We start from the raw sequence: 22179 nt of genomic DNA, 5'->3' as shown, positions 1-22179 counted from the left end.
TAGTGTGCATGTGTGGTGTACACATACACACACACACACATACACACACGCGCGCACACACTGTCTGTCGCTGTCTCTGTCTCTCTCTCTCCAATGTGACAGCATGGGGAAAACCTTATACAGGTATCATCAACAACCGGAGTGTGAGAAACAGTGAAGAATTTTAACACCATTGCTGACAACATGCAAAAAGGCCCATGCATCATCAGGTCACAGCATTATTAAAGCACAGGCTAGTGTTGCAGCACACATTAGTATATCAATCAGACAGACACATGCTGTAAGCCATGTGCATGAAGCCATGTGCATGAATGTTCTGTTCATTTCCTGGAAAAGAGGTGGCTTTTGTGGGGAAAGCATTGATAAAGAGCAGCTGGATGTGGTCATAAAGTCACTTGAACTTCTCATTTAACACGACAACTCATATATGTCCACACGCGAGACGCGGGAGCTGTTGAGTGTCAAGTTTCAACACTGAAACGTCAAAAGACATAAGAAGAGACTGCTGTGCTGCACAATGATTTCTTAGATTGGTCATCCTTTAACTTAAAGGATTCTGCATGTTTCTGCTTGTCCATCATCCACTTTTTAACACTGACGAGATGAAATGTAAGTCTTTAATCCCAAGATCATCACAGCATGATCTTGATCATGTGCATGGTGAATAACACAAAGTGATGTCCAAAAGAAGCCGGCGTCATTGTGTGTGATGGGATGGCTGTCCTGTAGAATGGACACCATTCCATCTGTTAGGCTTCCCTCCCTCGACAGGATTGATCTGAATTCTCCACGGTAATTTGACACCAATCGAGGTAGGGGAAAAGTTGCAAGGAATTCATTTCAAAAGCACCACTGTGTGGGATAAAGGCTACGTTAAGAAACTTAAAGCTTTTCAGGTTATGGTAACCTAACCTTTGCCTTTTAGACGTAACCAGGGCTGAAGTGTCCTGAAATCTCTCCTCACCCCTTGTTGGTGACATTAATAATGCAAAAGCTTTTGGGATTGGACTCTGAGAGAGGGAAAGCTTCCCCGGGAATTGACACCCTACACTAGTCTGTAGAACTGACTGTCATTCATAATGGAAATGTTAACCTTTACTTTCCAACAACAGACAAGCTGTCATTTCTTCCCAATGCTAGACTGTGTGGGGCAAGTGTCAATGTACAAACACAGCCAGGAGATGGTTTATAACAAATTCAACGCTAATCCTTTGCCTGGTTTCCAAATGTTCACTGGATAATTACCACGGTTTAATGCCTAAGGGCACGGTCGGTCACACATTCGCATCAGAAGCAAGTTCAATTCCATGCTGTGGGAGTAAAGGGTTGGAGGTTCCTGTTACAGTGTGTTGAAGGTGTTGACCGGTATCACGTTCAACGTGTCTGAAGCTTGGAGTAAACATTGGTGAACTTTGGACCGGGCATCAACCAATAGCAAAGACACTCGTGGTTGACATGGTCATGGCAAAACTAATTTTCTTTTTTTTAATTCAACAAGGCATATGTAACTCCAATACGGCATACAACACTACTCTCTGGCTGGAGTATAGGGGTTTCGGTGCGTCTAGATGCGTTGGATGCATCCAGGGGTGAATGCACCATTGTTAAGTAAGCCTTGTCGAGCCATGAGGCCCATAGGGCAGGAGCCTATCTCCTGTTTCTGTAGCGTGAGGCAGCTTCATGTACAAGTACACCCCCTGGACATGACGCTAGTATGTCGCAGGGACTTACCCCCAATCCAACCCTTGATGCTGAGTGCTAAGCAGGGATGGCACTGGGTACCATTTTTTTGAGTCTTTGGTATGACCCGGCAGGGGATCGAACCCTGACAGTAGTGAGGCGTTGCTCGCAGAGCAAGTGAACTCAGTCTTAAGCATGGACATATAAATGTGTTGCTTTTTGAAAACCCATATGTTTTTGCACCTACAAGCCAACTGTCTGTGCGGCATGGAGAGAGGTGCATTCAGCAACTTTTTCCACACATTTTTCACACCGATTGATCTCCCGACTTCATTCAACTCTGTCGGTAGTAGTCTGAACAACAACGTTTAGTTTGTAGCCCTGCTTACTGTAAGTGATCACGTGCCCGAAAAGGTTGCCCACCGCTGCTTTAAAGCAGGGGTTCTCAACCCGTGGGTCGCGACCCCTCGGGGGGTCGCCAAATTATTTTAGGGGGTCCCCAAATTATTTTAAAAATAAATAAATAAATAAAGATTTTGTTTTTTAATTTTTTTTCACGATTTTTCAAAAATAGCAGACCTACAAGCTCGTAGCGCGCCACTCGGTGGCGCGCTATGAGCTTGTAGATCTGCTATTTTTAAATAGCTAAATTATAACAATGCTTAAAACACCAAAAGGGGTTTCCGCCCAAAATGGTTTAAGGTTATTGTAGCAGTCAATTTATATTGGGGGTCGGGAGGGGGCGGGGCGGGGGTCCCGAGACGTTGCCAAAGCATTTTCGGGGGTCCCCGGCCAAAAACTTTGAGAACCCCTGCTTTAAAGGATTAGGAAAAGCTTCCGTTAAGGCATGTCAGAAAACAGTGGCTGTTAATGATAGGTTGATATTGACATTTTGCCGTGGCTGCAGAGAGGCGCATTCACATGCAAAGTAAACACAAGCACTAAGCGTTGCAATGCAGCATCTCCTCCTGCTTCAGGGGAAAATAGGGAGCGGAAGTGCCCTGCTGACTGTAGAGAAAACAGCTGGTAGCTCTTTTCTGTTCGGAAAAAGAGGCCGCAGATAGATAAGAATAGGTTCATAGACGACGTAGGGACAAGAAGCTAGATGTTAAAGGTTTGACCAGACAAAACAAATATGGCTGCCACCATATATGGCTCTCATAACACAGCCTTGATCACATAAACCCGCCCTCCCGCCCCAAACCCATGGTCAATTCCCTGGCCGTTCCTTTTGGCGGTGGGCGGGGTGGTGACTGTGCACCTCCCTCTCACCTCTTAAGACTCCCACTGTCTCCCTCAGTCAGGGAGCTAAGGGAGCCCTGGTAAAAGCTTTTCAGGAAAGTGGGAGCGGAGAAGGAGGAGGGGAGACTGAAGGTGGTGGAGTCACTCTCCGAGACGCTGCGCGTTCTCGAGATGGCCACTGGGCTGGTAGAGCCAAACACATGAAACGGCCACAAGTAAAAGGACAAACACGTTATACAAAGAAAAGGCTTCAGACTGACTCCTACAGTATGCAGCATCAAAGGGTGTCAGGAAACCTGCGGTGCTATTGTTCAAAAGGACTGTGGGGCCCGACGAACGATGGGGAGATTTCTCAGAATAGATCACATTGTATGTGTAGGGTCAAAGGGCAAATAAATATTTCACATTTAAGACAAAACCCGGGAAAATGTTAAATGTTAATGCTTTAGGTAGGGGGTAAGTGTCTTCAAAACCAAACTGTGAGATATTTCATTATACGTGTTAAATATAAGATTCTAAGCAGCAGGGATAAGAGTTGATCTGCTTCGCACCGGTTCACATTAGGAAATTAAGGGACTCTGGGATTAGGAAGTGATGCTGTTGCTGTTAACCCATTTTGGGCGGGAACCCATTTTGGTGTTAGCATTATGTTATGCTTTAGCTATTGAAAAATAGCAGATCTACAAGCTCATAGCGCGCCACCAAGTGGCGCGCTACGAGCTTGTAGGTCTGCTATTTTGAAAAACCAAAGTGATGCTGTTGCCGTTAACACTGTACCTCTGCAGTAGTTCGGCGTTGACAGACTGCTGCCTGCGGAGCGGGGCTTGCCTGCCTTGCAGGGCGGCCGGCTGGCCTTCGAAGGAGATGCGTTTCTTCACGGGGAGGTGGCTGAAGGTGTGGGCCCGCCGACGGAACTGGGGGGCGTCCGGATCGTCATCGGGGAAACCGGAGGGAGACCCTGGAGGGGAGTGACCCGGGGATTCTTCGTCCTGCTGAGAGGGTGAGAGTGATGGGGCTGACGTTAGAAGTGTGTTCATTAGTACTGCACTTGTGGTACTTGCTTTGGCATTGTTCATTTGACAGTAGTTTTTAGTTGAACAAAATGTATAATGGTTGCATTTACTATGAGAACCTGCATTTCCGTGTGTCACGTCGTGCCTCCATATATGGTCACGCCTCCATATATGGTCACGCCTCGTGACATCACCACTCGTGACACCATATATGGCCGTCTCCATATATGAAGATCACGACACTGACCTCATCTAACCCTGGATAACCATACATGGAGAAGACTGGATCATCACCTAGATCTGCATATACGGAGCCGGCCAGCAACTCAGCTCCATATATGGAGCTGACCTGTTCTGACATTCCATATGTTGATCCTTCCCCACCCGTCCTTCCTGTTCTGACATTCCATATGTTGATCTGACCTCATCGAACCCTGTACACTCAAGACACGCTCCATATATGGCCAGTACAGAATTCATTCCATATGTTGATCTGATACCCCCCATGCCAAAGCGCCAGCGCTCGCCCAGCAGTCTGCCGTCACCCAGGCGGATGCGTGCACGCGACCTCACCGTTTAGGGCGAGATCGCTTCTCGCCCTCAGGGCGTCTTACTGTTAATATATTGTATAACATATTAAATAATATGTGATCAAGAGCGTGAAAAAAGGTTTCTAAGAAGTGCAACATTTGTATTGAGGTGTAGAATAGCCCTGTAGGTCTTCATCACCCTAGCCTCGCGAGCCAGTCTCTGGTTCAACCTGCCAATATTCCAACATACAGTATAATACATACACATGACACGTACGGCATACATTCAAATACGGTGCACAGTTTCAACCCACATCCTGCATAATAATTACAAAACAAATCCCACTCAGATGTCATTCAAATTCAATAAGGCACATTAAAGTACGCTAGGTCTGCACTCACCTACTGTAGCCCCGTGCCGTCTAGAACTAGACTAGACAAAAACAGGTTCAACACACCACTTGTGCAGGCCTTACTATCACAACCTCACGCCTGCTCCCCACAGCTCCCACGTCTATTGTATTCTAATCGCGGAGGTCCTGTGACTCACAGCGACACGCAGCGATTGGCGGGGAGGCCGTTGATGGCTCAGCTCCAAACCAAAACCATCCAATCTCCTCTCTTCACACTCTCTGGGACACCGCCCTCCTAGAGATGTGACACGGCAAGCAGCGGGCGTAATAATATTTACAACATTTCCTATATTGTGCAAGAGAAAGAAGCAGCTGTGCCAAAGTTGATGGAATTTGTAAAACACCAACCGTCTTAAAACATGACCTACTACCTTAGAATGCCTTATCTCAAACACAGTGGGTTGACTTGTACCTGGCACTGCTGATCAGAGGAGACATTCCATCAGCGGACGCCTGGTTCCACTTACTCTAAGGTGCGCTGGATACAATCATTCAAGCTTAGTGCCTTTCCGCTAATGCCGTATTTGCATTCTGCATTGTATGAAATATGGGATAAGATAAAGAGTTGTGTTTAACTTGTGTCAGGTCGTGTTTACAGGTTTCCACAAAGGAAGCAAGCATAGCCATGGCTCAGCAGACACACAAGACTGGACATCCTGTCCCATGTTTCCTGCCTGCAAGGAGATCTGCATCCTGAAACCAACCTCGGACTATTACTTACTCAGCTCCACCACCAGCGTGCAAAACACATTTCTGTGGATACAACCGGAGGTCATAGCCTGGGATTAGACAACGGAGGTGGGAGCTGAATGGAATAATAACATTTATAAGAATAAGAATCATGTCTTAAACCATTTTGGGCGGGAACCCCCTTTGGTGTTAAAAATAGCAGACCTACAAGCTCATAGCGCGCCACCGAGTGGCGCGCTACGAGCTTGTAGGTCTGCTATTTTTGAAAAATCGAAGAACCACTGACATAGAAAACATAGCTTTTTCAGAAAACTGTCAGGATCTAGAAGACATTTTTAGAATCTGATCTCAGGTCAAAATGTCTTAACATTAACACAAAGCCGAAAGTAAAGATTCCCTCTGCACAGCGGGGGTCTGTTTTATGTCTGTGTGTTCAGTATAATTCACAGAGCTCCAGTGTATCCTGTATCTGTAATAACCAACAGGGCCCTGGGGGAGACGCCATCACACACCAGCCTCACATTCTGCATGCCGGTGACATAACAGAGCCCACTGCCATCTAGCAAAGCCCCAAATGGCTAACTTGACAGCTCCACAAACACACTTGTTTGTCTTTAAACACGTTTACATACAGTATAAACTGTGGACTGACCCAACCGTGTGAGAGGATCACGGCTGGTAGCCACAGTCAAAGGTGTCTTTTTAGGTCTGTAGCTCGCGGCGGTTGTTGACTTACCAACATGCCCTTTGCTGAGGACAGGTGGGATGAAATACCTCCTGTCCTTATGGTCTGAAGTGAGAATTCCCAGAGGTTCCTGAGGGAAACTCTAGGAAGTCTCACAATTCCAGTCAAGGGCGCTTACTTTGGGCCCGGGCACCTAGGCTGCTAATCGACTCCCGATCCCGACAACCTTTGCTGCATGTCACTCCCCATCTCTCTCGAGCCATTTGCAGTGAACTTACTGTAAACTATCAAATAAAGGCAGAAAAAGACCCAAAAATATCGTAAAAAAGGACACTTACTTTGTCAAAGCTGCCCATGCTGCCCATGCTTCCCAAGCGGCCTCGCATTCGACTGGCACCCTGGTGAAACATATTATGTAACATAAGCAAAAGTAAAACTTGTTAGCAAAATAAACGTCTATGCAAGGTCATTTCCAAGAAGAATATAATGATGATTTGCTGACAGTAAAATAGCCCAAAATGAATTTGGGGAAAGCAACAAGAATTTCAAGACATGTAATGTACAATATTTATTTTTGTGATAAGAAATGTTCCTTTATTGATTTTTGAGATGCATAAACAAAATCAGACCCGTCTGAACTGAGTGGTGCTGTACTACTGTACTATAGTATACTGTACTGTACAAGCCCTCCTCCCTGTCCGTCCTCTCTATGTGTGTGTGTGTGTGTGTGTGTGTGTGTGTGTGTGACGTAATGGCTGCTAAAACCCAACTTCCCATCATGCACCTGTGCACAGTGTGAAGCTCAACAGTGCCACTTTGTCACCTGTTGGTAGTACCTAAACAGACATGGGGCTACATTTTCGTCACCGCTAAACCCCTTATCCCTAAACTTCTTTGTCTTTCTTTACTATTTTGCAAAACATTTTTGAATAGTTAAAATGGCCAGTCTACAAGCTCACAACGTGTCAATGTAGATTGGCTAGTTGAACTATTCAAAAATGTTTTTCAAAATAGTTAAAAAAGGCAAAGAAGTTTAGTGATAAGGGGTTTAGCGGTGACGAAAATGGAGTCCATGGTACCCTAAACATACATTAGGGACACACATTGCTGTGCATTGGCGTGGCTGCACCACTCAACAATGTACACTTATCAGAGTCCATAATTGGTAACAGAAGAATAACACTGGATGCAGATGCTCAGCTAACATCACTGCTAATGAGATACTAGTAATAGAATGAACGTCAATCAACAGTGCCGGGTAGCGCATTATTAAACATTGGGTTAGAGTTCCATGCAATGGGGCAGCCACACTCTGACGCCCTCCATAAAGAGTGCACCGGCGACACAATGGGGTCGAACTCACGACACTGAGTAATGAGGGGAACAGAGTATGCTCTTCCAGAGCCCGGCACGACACCAATGCCTCAGGCTGAAGCGAGGTCAATAAGGGTCTAAGCTTACAGGCCCCGTAATAGTGTTTACATTTCGAAAGAGAAAAACACCAGCCTGCCTCTCCTGGTGGTGCATTGTAGAGAGTGTGATTTGACGGTCACTTAACTCTGGTACTGGTTTCGTGACAACAGTACCATCTCTAGACTTGAAGCTAAAAATATCAGAGAAATGTTTGTTGGTCTCAGTGGAGGCTAAGGGTCAGGAAAACAGCTAGGTCTTGTGGAGTGTAAGTAATAGTCTGCCTGGTTCTCTGCTTGACAAATGATTCTCAACCGTGCATGTAAAGAGAGTTAATTTAATTTTGGGAGAGAAACAGAATTTCTATACAGTCCACTGTACTCCAGAACTTTAGTGAAATGTATCTCAAAGTGAGTATTGTTATGTTTCATCGCAAAGCAGCGAGTGATTAAAAACAGCATGAATGTACTAATGTTTACAGACTAATGTTGTTTACACAGTCAAGACTCAGACACAAATAACAGATGGTAGCAGAGCTATTAGATTGCCTGGATCATTAAACTAAGATATCATTCTGCTGCCTCACTGGCAGCAGATATGGGTCAATCCAAATCCCATGGATGACAGTGACACAGAAACAGGCGAATGGAGACAGAGGGCACAGACACAAACACATGGGAGGAGGGCTATGTTCAATATGGAGCCTGGAGGGTTAAGGCTATATTTAGCTTAGCAGTTAGCGTATTAAAATATGTTGTTTTTGTGCAGTATACAGAAAATTTGCCTCATGAGACAGAGAGATGGGTGGACAGAGGGAGAAAGAAAATACATTAATTAAATAAATAAAGTAGACACAATATGACAATATGCACCATATCGGTGCACCAAACATTTTGTTTTTAGGAAATAGTGACTGTATCTGTTTACCCCTATTTCTGGTGCCCTTACTTGGACCACACACATCTTTAATGCGGCCTTTATTGTGATCTCAACCACACACACATTTTGTGACTTTTCTTGCATGGTTGTGTTGACAGAATTTGTCCATAGATGAACACCACACACTATTTAACAATAACAGTCAGCCACTGTCGCGGCTGGTAATAACAAAGTAAGAAAAGAAAAGAAGACAGGCCGTAACTTTACCCGCGAAAATATGTTCTCCAGAGAGTTGGTGAGGGAGTTGCGAGCTTTGTTTTTCAGGACATCTAGCTTGAAGCGTCCGCCTGTGGCTGTGCCATCTCCTCCCGTTGTGCTGTTTGGAGCATTCTGTCGCAGAACAAGAAGAATGGACAGAAGAAACAAGCTGTCAGATGTACATGTAGTTCTGAAAATGTCTCCTGTGCAACAAATACCTTCACTACATCAACTGCAGAGGTACAAAAAAGTATGCGGGGGGTTCCCTGTAGCTGTTTATTCTCTTTTATGGCAGCTGCTCATAGAGTGCTCTAGAGTGTTTTTTTTTACTTTCTTTTAGTCATAACAAATGAGTGGTTATCATAGTACACAAGTGCAGCTGGCCATATATCACTAGATGGTGATGGGACAGAGGATATGTGTCAGGCCTGTCACTGAGAATCACAATGTCAGACAGAGAGAAGAAGGCACAGAGGGATATTATCGCTGTCGGGCAAACCTTGTATCTCCTGGTCTCCATATTTCATTTCTTGTATTTGAAAGTCTTGTAAAGTGAAAGTCTGCAGTTCAGTTGGCCAAGTCATAGACCATGACACATGTGGACCAGTGCGGAAGTGCTGCCTACGTCCGAGCTCCGTGGCCGCGATATAATAATAATAATGCATTTTTATAGCGCTTTTCCAAGTGCTCAAAGCGCTTTACAATGGTTCATTCATTCATACATTGGGAGGTGAAGCGACGTGTGGACAGGAGGAGCCGGGATTCGAACCGCCGACCCAGGGATCATTGGACGACCTGCTCTACCTCCTGAGCCACAGCCGCCCCATATGTCACCCATATGTCAGCATATGTCACCGACCCTACCCCTGCGTTTTCAACCCAGCGCCGTGGTTTCCCTTTCCGTGATGCTATAGCACGAGAATAAACATATTTAAGTAGGATCTAGAGGTGATCGTGCCTTCGCTGTTGCAGCACCCCATAATTGTTTTGATGTTTTGATTTTATATGCATAACTCTTACTAGATTTTATTGTGTAAAGCACTTTGGTCAATCTTGATTGCTTTAAATGTGCTATATAAATAAAGCTTGATTGTCTCCACCAGGCCGAAGGCATGGGGAGAGAGTATGTTTTGCACTCCGTCCGTCCGTCCGTGTGTGTATGTGTGTGTCCGTCCGTCTGTCCGTCCGTCCGTCCGTCCTTCCGTCTGTGACCAGCTAATCTCCGGCACCGTTAACCCGGTCGATGCCAAATTTTGCACTCACACTCCCTGGATGCCAACGATGAACCTCTGCCCCAAAATTTCCAGAACGGCCTGTTATAGCGCCACCAGGAGGCCGCTTTGTGCAAAACAAGTTTTTGGACAGTACACCTACAGATTTTGTCCAAATATCACGCGAATTGGTACACAGTCTCTCTAGAGCCATTCAACGAAACGGGTCTTTCAGATTTCTCAGACTCCATCCTGATTGGCTAAGATTGGCTTCCAAAGTTCGCAGGAGTGCTCAGTTTCAAACAAAATGCTGCAAATCATGAACACATCGTGTGATTTCCCTGAAATTGTGCACACACATTCCCACTAGGCAGAGGAAGAAATGCCAAATGAACATTTTCAACTCAGCCTCATGGTGGCGCTATAACTGGCCGAAAAGTGTTTTTACCTCTAACTGCACGGATCTGTGGATAACTTTGTATGCCAACTCCCTAGAGGCCAAGGAAAAACCTTTGCCTGGAATTTTTCACATCTGCTCTTTATAGCGCCACCAGGAGGCCGACATATGTAAAACACATTTTGTAATATTACTCCTTCAGATTTTATCCAAATTTCACGCAAATCGGTACACATGCTCTTCATAGTCATGTGATCAAGACGGGTTTGTTTGATTTCTCATAATCCACCCTCATTAGCTACGATTGGCTTCTAAACTTTTCAGGAGTAGCCCGCTTTGTACCCATTTTGTACAAATCGCCACAACTACTCAACGCAGCGTCCGATTGTGGTGAAACTGTGCATGCATATTCCCACTAGGCTTTGGAAGAAATGCCACTTGACAGTTTTCAAATCAGCCTCATGGTGGGTTGCGCTACAACAGGCCAAGCCGCGTCTCACTCACACACACGCACACACAGTGTGTGTGTTTGTGGGTGTGTGTGTGTGTGTGTCACACACACACACACACACACACACACACACACACACACACACACACACACACACACACACACACACACACACACACACACACACACACACACACACACACACACACACACACACACATTTATATTGCTCCTAAACATTTTGCCAAACATCACACACACACACTCCTATCCTCCTGGTGGAGACCTGTGCCCAGAAGGGCACTTTTTCTAGTTTGATTTGATTTATACACGTGCAGCAGACACACGACATTCATGGAGAAACAACAACACGTCGGAAACAACACGGCCAAAGACACATCGCTGTCTGCTCTACTTCACCTTCTCTCTCTCTCTCTCTCTCTCTCTCTCTCTCTCTCTCTCATAGAAAGTAAAATATTGTGTCAACAGTCAAAATAAAGGAAGTCTGCACAAACAGCTTGATATTGTGAAGAAAATAAATGCAAATTCAGCTAACAACATTTTGACAAAACTTGGTCAAAGTGCCGTTTGCACAATTTGCACAGTTGCACATGTTGCACATGTTACACAACTATGGCTGACAATTTCAGACAGTGTCGGAACCTTTGCACAGGTCAGGACACAGTTGGCCATCTGTGATCCTACTGACACAATGAGTGATTTGACACCACTTTTACACCAGTGAGTGACCCACGCATAGGCCCTTTCTGAAACCAGTTGTGGAATCTGGAAATCATAATTCTATCCATAATGTGTGCTACTGTGCTCATAGCATATGGGTGATCCTGTTTATTCAGTATAGGTATAGTTAATTGCCCTAGTCATTTCGTCTGCAGGCAGCTGTCTTTGATATTCAAGATCAGAGGTGTCGATGGCCTGTTTATACTATAGTCTGAGATCCTGGTTCACACCTAGGGCCATCAAATGCTAAACATGGGTTCAAAGTGGCCACTCAACAAATGGTTGATCAATGCGTAAGCTGGGGTTGACTTCAGGGGAACAGTGAACACGCCTCTATTCTCACCTCTGTGGAAACTGTACTTAAGGTCATGCAATTGAATGTAACCAGTTCAGTCAGTTGGCCAGTCACTACCTGGTGGTGGCTGGTCAAGGCCAGCCAGGCCTATGCTATGCTATGCTGTGTACTTCGAAATAAACATCAAGGAACATCTTCCTGTCTGCTGCCGTCTCACAATTATCTCAATGCTCTCCCGTTTTGGTTAAGTAATTCGTGGTGTTTCGTGTCCAAAATACACGACACAGTCCCTTGACTTGAAGTGCTCTCGGGAGGTTCCCTCGTCAGAAAGTGCCCCTCCAGCTGAATCAAGTTCCCTTGATTAGGGTGCTGGGTATAAAAAACTGTTTGGAAATACACTCGCCCTCCTTGTGCAGAAACAGGAAACAGACACCATTCGTTGCCATGGTTACCATCACGCAATTGTGTTACCTGTTATTTTGTTTGTACAGTTATATTGCATTGTATAGTGTATGTTTGTGACATGTGGATTCATTAATATGGAAAAAGGAAATACAGCGTGACTGTCAAAAATGACATGTCATATACATCCATGGTGTTTATAAATCATTGTGTTAAAAGTTGTTTTGTTTGTGTGGTTTCATAACTTTCATTTATAGTTTTTTTCACGGTGGGGTAAATAAATAGCCCTTGTGAACATCAGTTGGAGTGTTGTCTATTCTGCATCAGATGAAGATTGTTTAGGAGGAGTTTATTTATCATTTATTTGTGGTGGTACTTACATTTGTAGGTCGCGGTTTCCATGCGGACAGAGAACAGGGCTGCACAAGGCAATCGAGTCTAGATCGGCACAGACTCGCTCTTGAGGGCTTTATAAGCCACTTCCACTCAAGGCTGCTTGGTTTCGGACGACACTTAATATGGCGCAGCCTCGCGTGAACGCGCATATCGAGGGCAAGTGTGTAGAGCGAGTGGCGAGGAGCTGGTTTCAGAAAGGGGGTTAACCTGAGATTCAATTCCACCAAACGGCTGACATGCATTGAGAACACATCTTTTTTTATTTTAGATGGAATTATGATTCACTGAAGTCATGATACGATTCGAATCATGATACTAGGTTTACGATACAATGTTCCACAATTTTTTACACAAACATTATTTTCCAGACAAATTAATTATTATTATTATATTTATTTTTTATATTATAATACAAATATAATGAAGAATAAATCCATATTGGCTTATATTATGTTAAAAGAATATTTCATTCTCACCAACGAAAGAACATTGGAAGGAATTGTATGTCATGGAAAAACTAACATTCATAATTAGACTACAAGAGGATAAGTTCTATAAAGTGGGAAAAGTGGGGTCTCTTCATCCAGCCTATTGACAATGTATGAGGAATTCAATTAATGTAATATATGAAATATGCAGCCTTTTTCTTTTATTTTTTTCTATTTTGTCTCGTTTGCTTTTGCTTTTTGGTACTGTTTTCTTGTCGCTTTTTCTTTCTTGTTTGTTGTCAGTCTTTTTTCTCAATAAAAATTAAGTGCATTTTTTATTCTACTCTACATAAATGTCATAACAAATTAAATGAAATGAAGACATTCCTTCCTGATGTGGTCACAATGAGAGACCATGCTCACAACATGATTGCGGCATTAGTGAACTCCAGTGGGACCAGGGAATAGACATTAGTGAACTCCAGTGGGACCAGGGAATAGACATTAGTGAACTCCAGTGGGGAGTGGGGACCAGGGAATAGACATTAGTGAACTCCAGTGGGACCAGGGAATAGACAAGAGTGAACTCCAGTGGGGACCAGGGAATAGACATTAGTGAACTCCAGTGGGGACCAGGGAATAGACATTAGTGAACTCCAGTGGGGACCAGGGAATAGACATTAGTGAACTCCAGTGGGGACCAGGGAATAGACATTAGTGAACTCCAGTGGGGACCAGGGAATAGACATTAGTGAACTCCAGTGGGGACCAGGGAATAGACATTAGTGAACTCCAGTGGGGACCAGGGAATAGACATTAGTGAACTCCAGTGGGGACCAGGGAATAGACATTAGTGAACTCCAGTGGGGAGTGGGGACCAGGGAATATACATTAGTGAACTCCAGTGGGGACCAGGGAATAGACATTAGTGAACTCCAGTGGGGACCAGGGAATATACATCAGTGAACTCCAGTGGGACCAGGGAATAGACATTAGTGAACTCCAGTGGGGACCAGGGAATATACATTAGTGAACTCCAGTGGGGAGTGGGGACCAGGGAATAGACATTAGTGAACTCCAGTGGGGACGACCAGGGAATAGACATTCAGTCACAGATTTAACTACCTGAGGCGCATCTCCGATGTGGACGTGGGTCTCCTGCTTGGTCCCGCAGAGCTGTCTCAGATGCAGAATCACCAGCTCATTCTCCTCATGATCCGACCCAGGTTTCATCCTCTGCAGACACGGACACGTGCACATATATTAATATATTTAAATAGCTGATTTTGCACCAAACATCATTCATATAGTTGATGCCTGCCTCATTCATACAGGTTAAGGCCCTCCATTCGTGGTGAAAACTGTACAGTGACATGACACAAAGAATAGTTCTAAAATATATATCTTCGGGCGAGTTAATCACGTATAAAATACAAACAAACACACACACACACACACACACACACACACACACACACACACACACACACACACACACACACACACACACACACACACACACACACACACACACACACACACACACACACACACACACACAATTACCAGTACTATCCTATGCATTACATTACAATAACAATAATAAAATAAAGTAAACATCACCAAGTTAACATTTTAAGAGTTAAAATGTCACCTATTTTGCCAGTGAAGTAAGACATTACCTGAACGCGCTCAAATATATCAGCCTGCTCATTGTCACCCAGCTGGGAGAGGTATTTTTGGATGGCTATCTTCGCCCTGGGTGGATAGAGACCTGGGAAACACAAAAATCAAAATGGAAAAAAGGATTGCCTCGCTTAAGACCCTTACTGAATGCATTCATGTAGTCATGACCAAAGACAGTGAGAGCGGTATTTGTGAATGTACATTTGCGGTTACAATTATTGTGTCCTTTCTGACCTCAGAACCCAATCACTAGTGAAAGTGCTGCAAGGCTGAGTTCAGATCAAACAGCCTACCTTCGATCCTCTCGCACAGCTTGTGCAGTTTGTGCATGGGACAGGCTTCGCACAGCTGAATCTGCGTCGTGTTGCTCTGCAGGGCCTGTGCCGTACTGAACGCCTGCTTCATGGTCTGCATCACCTCTTCCACCTGACACACGCACACGCACACGCAAACACACACACACACACACACACACACACACACACACACACACAGACAGTGGGGAAAAAAGCTTGAAGTCACTGAAAACAGGGGCTTAAAGATTAAAAGAAAGCCTGAGTTCCTCTCATGATGTTGCATGCTCAACACAACTCACCAGGGACTCACTGGCACACTGGAAGACATAGCAGACATACTGACTGGGCCCACCCTCTACGGGCTCCCGACAGATGAACCCAAAATGGTCGGTCTGCTTCACGCCCTGTAAATGTTAGAAGAATACACTAGGATAGACTTCACTCAGACAAGACCTTTGGGGGCTTTTGAATTCAGCCCCACAACAAGCATGGATGATAAGAGTGCACTAATGGGATCTCCACACTCAGCTAATGTACAGCTTATGTGTTGATGCACAAACCCACATCGATAGATATTGTTATAGCATTTCAGATTCTCCATAATGTTGCACGAGAGCCAAACATTGGGCCGGCTTGGTGTCGACGAGCTCTAATGCACAAGTAAACTAAAACAAAACAAAAAAGAACACAGGTTTCTTCTCTCAATGGTCTCGCACCTTCCTACCTACATGACTGCCTGCCGAAATATGTCCCAAACCGCCCCCTAAGGTCTTCCACTGCTGGCCTGCTCGCTTTGCCTAAAAAAATGGCAATTAAAAAATACGGGGAAGCAGCTTTTTGCTTCTACGGGCCGACGGCGTGGAACAAACTCCCACTGTACCTTCGACAGGCAGCCTCTGTAGACATTTTTAAAGCTCAGCTCAAGACCCACTTCTACACCCTTGCTTTTAATTGATTTATTTGTCTTTAAAAAAAAAATTATTCATGTCCTCACTGTATTGTTTATGCCCTGCCTTTCTTTTCTTTTTTTGTGTAAAGCACTTTGAGCTGCATTTCATGTCATGAAAGGTGCTATACAAATAAAGTTTTATTATTATTATTATTATTCTGCAGAGAAGAGCTTGTTCTCTGAGTATGACTCTATCTGGGAGAGGGGACACTAGTGAACACAAACTGACCTGAGAGCAGGATGAGATATCTTTGAAGATCTTTTCCAGCACAACAGTTTTACTGTCTGGACTGATGAGGTTCACTTCAAAACGCCCCACCTATGAAACAGTATAGTATGGTCAGAGGCCATGTACACAGACAGAGAGAGAGAGAGAGAGAGAGAGACACGCACGCATGCACAAATTGCACATACACGTACACACACGCACACACTTTAGACCTGAGGCCGATTCTAAAAACAGTAAAACACCATCTAAAACCTAACCTAAAGTTGTCTGAAAACCTTCAAATTCTTATAATATATATATACATATATAAATAATATTACTACCAGTATTTATAGCAACAACTCATGAGACACAGAGGTAGCACCCGGATTGAAAGGTACAATGTATAGGTTACAACAGGTCTATCTGCCCTTCATGCATAGATAATGTGGCAATTGTGGCCTGAAAGTAGCTGTACCACACAGCTACTTTCAGGGACCCGTTCAATGAAACACATACTGTAGAAACGCACACTCAAAAACAAGGTCAGTAGTCCGCTAAAAAAATTATTTTTCCCATAATTGACTGAAACAGTCTATTGTATTGTATTGTATTGAGCGCTGTGCTCTAGTTCTCTGAATTCGCTTCATGAGAAAATTGCCATAGCGTGCGAGGAATGGCAGCAGCTGACTCCATAGACTGTATGACATCAGCATCTATATTTGATCGCTTATTTCTTGTGCTTCACTTATTTGAAAAAATAAATAGGTCATGTTGTTGCACATTATTGATTAATATTACATCTACAGCTGCTAGTTTAAATCTTTGCTTTCAAAATGCACTACATCATACAGTCCATCGGAGGTCATGGGATCTTTAACCATCAATGAGAAAGCCAAAACAAACTGTCACGCAAGCAATAAAGCTTCAAACTAATTCTGCGATTGAAAGTGACTAGCTCTTTATGAAGGGCAGTAACACAGAGTCTAGTAATATAACTGACACCTGGTTTCAAATTAAAATGATGGAGGAGTCTAGGCTAAATGTAGGATGAGATTGAATGACAAACAGTGCTGAAGCAAGCAAGCGTGTGTGTGTGTGTGTGTGTGTGTGTGTGTGTGTGTGTGTGTGTGTGTGTGTGTCATCAAGTGCACAGACCATCACAACATACCACTAGTTGAGTTTTACAATTTACAGAGTCAATTCATCTCATTGTTGTTTAAGGGAACCAACAATTGGACTCATCACACCTTGTGACTGCCGAAGCATGCAACATGCAACGTTCGACCACGTTCCAAAAGAAAAGTATGTTGAGGTGAAGCTCTTAGACCCTGTAGGGATTCTCTACAGGCTGAATTGTATACCAATCAGCCTTTGCTCTTCTTACAGTCAACTGGACCGTAAAGAAGAGAAAAACGTCCTACAGAATGATCAGTTTGAAACTAAGACGAATACACGCTACCATTATGCTACCGCGTTGACCACTATGGACATTGCCAGACAAGTGCGTCGTCGCCCATGGTTTTTTGGTGTACCTGAAAGAGCATGGTGCGGTTCTTGTCTGTGTCGGAGGGCTGGACGTGGTTGGGCGCGCTGGCGTGTCGCCGCCGCGTGGGAGGGATCATGGCTCCGTCTCTGGGCTTCCTCTGCAGGCTCCCCGCCAGGCTGCTGCAGCGCGTGCGGAACTCCTGCTGCTCCTCGTAGCCAGAGTCCTCCAGGATGCATTCTGGGAAGGCTCCCCTCAGGCTGCTCTGGCTGGAGCTGCTGGTCAGGCCCTTACCTGAACCGCACACACACACACCAGTCTTGCGTGTTAGGCGCGATTTATACTCCTATTTTAGAGCAGAATAAAAGTCGTTTCGGCTCTGTAGAGCCTACAATGTGACATTTGAGGTTATTTGGGGGGGGGGGGGGGGGGGGGGGGGGGGGGGGGGGGGGTAGCGTCCTAAAGTCGGCTCTTCGGTGCTACTGAAATTTTCTGACGAGCCTGAGTATGAATCGGCCCTTACGGTCATGGCTGCTGCTACAGAATTATATGCAATTTTCTGATGATTTGTTTCTGATATGCAAGTTTACATGGGAATATGTACAGTGTTGTGACTGTACATACAATTTCAACTCAAGACCCTGGTGTTTCATGGCCATCGCGTATTTTCTCATGACAACGTAGGTTCTTGTATGTATGTTGTAAAAATTTACTTAATGGCAAGTATCTCATCTCTTAGCTCTCTCTTACTGTAGCTCTGCTCCAGAGGAGAAACCGGCCCAATTCAAACAATGAACACTGTTCCTTATGGTTAGGATAGGTTAACACTTTGACTTCTATTCACAAGTTGCTCGAGTTATTTAATTGTAGAACACTTTCCCTGCGATTCACGAGTTGCCCGAGTTATGTTTTCATTGTTTAATCCACATTTTTAATCAGTTTGAAGTCATACACAGTCATACAGTCATCCACCGGACAGAATGGGATATGAGACGCGTTTTGATGACGTCATCAAAAAAGGTCCGTCACTCCGGCGTGCAAAGGGTTAACAGGTTGAATGCCGACAATTTACGGCCGTCTTTCAGGCTAGACTGCCTATGTGTAAAGTTACCTTTGAACAGCCAGTGCACCGACCGCTGAGTTGCTTGTCATGAAAATCCACTTTAAAACGGTGTTGCTTAAAATCGCTTGTTGTAGTGTTGAAAAATATTAACAGACCGGACGGGGCAGCCATGCACTGCTAGGCAACTTTCCCATTGTAAACACTCAATTTCCCTTAAATGCAGAGGTCAAATGATGTCTGTGTGTAAATGTACTTGGCAATAAATGACACTTCTCTACCAGTAGATGTTTCTGAAACTAAATCAATTCAAACAAGCTGGCTTAAAACCTATGCAACAAGGGGTTCATTCATAGTCCTACCTCCACCGTTCAACATGTCATCCACTCCGAGGCTGTCGGAACTCTCCAGACTCTCATTCAGGACGGACGACAGGGGGTCTCCATCTCCCCCCATGATAAACTCCACCGGTTCGCTTTCCATGGAGCTCCGTTGGCCGTTGAGCAGACGCAGGCGCTTGCGCTCCAACTCATGCTGGCGGAACTTATCGATGCAGTCGTCGATGAGGGTGGCTGGAGCCTTTTTGTGTCCAACTGTCACCTGGGGGTTAGATTTATATCACACCAAAATAAATTGATTCAGTTCACTTATCAGCAGGAAAGGTGTTAGTTGGTGTTAGTTGGTGTTAGAGTGTTAGTTGTTGTGAGTGTCCAAATGGACCTGAAAGAGTAAACTTGTACATTCTAAAGGCCCTATTTTAAAATGAACCTCTGCGCCATGGCGCATGGTCTTGCCAGCGTGTCCGGAGCAATAGTTCTATTTAAGGGATGCCAAATGTGTCCGCTATGTGTCTGTGCCCAGTGCTAACGGTCCTGACTCCTGAATTAGTCATAGGTGTTTTGGACATTACATTTGGCAATGTAAGCCGGGCATTACATTGCCCGGCTGTAGAGCACCAAGTCAGTAACAAAGTTGGAGATCCATGCCCCACCCGGCTATGCAATATCCGTTGTGCCCACCCATCAGTCTGCCTCCCTTTAATGCCCATGTAGATTTCTGTATCTGTCTCTCTGTGTCCCTTTATTCCTATATACAGTAAGGCAAACATGCCCAAATATGGAGTGTTGTGATGTCAGAACAGGCCAGCTCCATATTGTGGCAGTTCTGGACAACCGTGGATCTGACCGACTCGTCACCGGGCGTGTGGAACGCGTGACGAATTTGAAATCAGTGGGGCGAACGGTTCTCGAGTTACGTGGATTACAGACGTACACGCGTACATATGGAGTTCTGTGTCGGGCATGCCCAAATATGGAGTGTTGTGATGTCAGAACAGGCTCTGTCCAGAGCCTGCATTTATAGATAGATAAAACCTGCTGCGACAAGTTGTGAGCTGCCTTGTATGATATTTTTGTTGACACACAACTACTGTAAATGAGGCATACGTATACGCTGCATTAATTTCCATCACGGCTCATCTAACAGGCATAGCCGCTGCAACTTTTCATAGGACAAATGAAGAATCACGTGCTTAAAATGCCACCTCAATTGACCTATAGCTAAGCCCCTCCCCAAACTGCTATGGTCCAATCACAGCAAAGCATAACATGGGTCAGACAAGCCTCTCCACCAATAGTTTTCCTATATGATGAAACATTGTTTTAAAAAATAAATGCCACGCACATATTTTTCCAGTGCATCATATGGCAGGCCTTGTTGACGGATTTGAAAGAGATTTTGAAGGTCTGTTTCCAAAAATGAACCAGTATTTAATGTGTAAAATCCATGATATTTACATTGGAATGAATGAGCCCGGCTGGAAAGTGTCCAAGTGGGAGTGTCTAAGTGGGAGAGGGTGGGGCTGAGTTAACGGTTCATTGCAATTAATGCGTGGGAAATTTGAATCCACGGCACATAGCCACACCTCATTTTAAGACCAACACACACCCACACGCAAAATCAGCGCACAGTGATTTGGTATATGGTTGCCAGGTTGGTGCTAAAAATGTGGCGCTAAAAACGGTTTAGCGCCGTCTTAGATGGAAGATAAGACCCTTACAGTTAAATTAACACTCAGGATTCTACTTTAAACGTAAGATGGGCGGGAACCCCTTTTGGTGTTTCAAACATTGTTATACTTTAGCTATTGAAAAATAGCAGATCTACAAGCTCATAGCGCGCCACCGAGTGGCGCGCTATGAGCTTGTAGGTCTGCTATTTTTGGAAAATCGTGAAAATATTTATTTCAGAAAACTGAAGGATTTAGAAGATTTTTTTTAAATTTCGAGGTCAGGCCTAAATGGGTTAAACGTAAGATGTGCTTATTGGGTTCTACCTTGCCGCAGTAGAGAACCTCGAACTTCTGGGAGTTGTAGAAGGCCTCGTCTGTCTCCTGCTTGTGTTTTGCATCTCCTGTCAGAGCCGATTTAGATGCCTGTCGAAGAGTGGTGATCACCTCTGGAACCTAGAGAGACAGGGGAGGTACACGAGGGTGAGATTAAAATGATAATTGAGGTAGAACTTTAAAAGACAAATGAAAGCAAACAGGAATTGTGGTCAGTTTATAGCGACTGTAGGTTACTAGCAGATTACTATGAAAACCTGCAAAACAGTCAGTCAGTCCGTCAGTCAGTCTGTCCGTCACGCCACCATATATGGCCATAAGTCCGTCATATATGAAGATCACGACACTGATCTCATCAAACCCTGGATAGCCATACATGGAGAAGACTGGATCATCACCTAGATCTGCATATATAGGAGCCGGCCAGCAACTCTACATCTGACCTCAAACCACAAACCCTTAGATCTTCTCCATATATGGAGCTGACCTGTTCTGACATTCCATATGTTGATCCTCCCACCCGTCTTTCCTCTTCAATGTCTCCTATCCATTCAAACTCTAGACGGGCCCGCCCAAAAGTTATTAGCGCAGCCGCGCATGGCAGCCAGTGAAAACTAGAGTTTCTCAACAGGCCCTGTACACTCAAAACACTTCCCCCACTGCCACCCTTAAGCCCTAACCACACCAAAGGGTCAAGACGGTTTCAGCGTTGTCCCTGCGGTGTGATATGTCTTGTTGCACGTTGACCCACGTTGACCCTAGTGATTCAACGCATGGAATTCAATGGCCCAAACCACACCAAAGGGTCGAGACTGTTTTAGCGTTAACTCCTTGCAACCGTTTGGACCCAAGCTTTGGCACCCCCCCCCCCCCCCCCCCCCATGCCAAAGCCCCAGCGCTCGCCCAGCAGTCTTCCGTCACCCAGGCAGATGCGTGCACTGTGATTGAATATATGCTGGATGTGTTTCACCTGCATAAGAAGCATTTCTGCCTCCTGTAGTGCCATGGGTATTTGATTTGACCATGCCT

At 44.8% G+C, this 22179-nt stretch overlaps 1 protein-coding gene across 2 annotated transcripts in view; it reads right to left on the bottom strand.

Moving 5' to 3' along the window:
- The window catches only part of tbc1d4 (TBC1 domain family, member 4), a 46885-nt gene that overhangs the window by 14753 nt on the left and 9953 nt on the right, over nt 1-22179 (bottom strand). Inside the window, exons 2-13 of one of the 2 annotated variants that reach the window (XM_079517428.1) lie at nt 21142-21270; nt 19169-19406; nt 17796-18040; nt 16282-16371; nt 15403-15507; nt 15101-15233; nt 14804-14895; nt 14247-14357; nt 8810-8932; nt 6592-6651; nt 3700-3914; nt 2953-3105 (exon numbers count right to left, since the gene is read on the bottom strand). In XM_079517428.1, coding sequence (XP_079373554.1) covers nt 2953-3105; nt 3700-3914; nt 6592-6651; nt 8810-8932; nt 14247-14357; nt 14804-14895; nt 15101-15233; nt 15403-15507; nt 16282-16371; nt 17796-18040; nt 19169-19406; nt 21142-21270 — 1694 coding nt within the window. The remainder of the gene's footprint in view (nt 1-2952; nt 3106-3699; nt 3915-6591; nt 6652-8809; nt 8933-14246; nt 14358-14803; nt 14896-15100; nt 15234-15402; nt 15508-16281; nt 16372-17795; nt 18041-19168; nt 19407-21141; nt 21271-22179) is intronic. The other variant, XM_079517429.1, reaches the window with a different exon arrangement.

The sequence above is a fragment of the Electrona antarctica genome (assembly GCF_951216825.1).
Source record: "Electrona antarctica genome assembly, chromosome: 13".
Taxonomy (NCBI): domain Eukaryota; kingdom Metazoa; phylum Chordata; class Actinopteri; order Myctophiformes; family Myctophidae; genus Electrona; species Electrona antarctica.
This window is presented reverse-complemented; position numbering and strand designations above follow the sequence as displayed.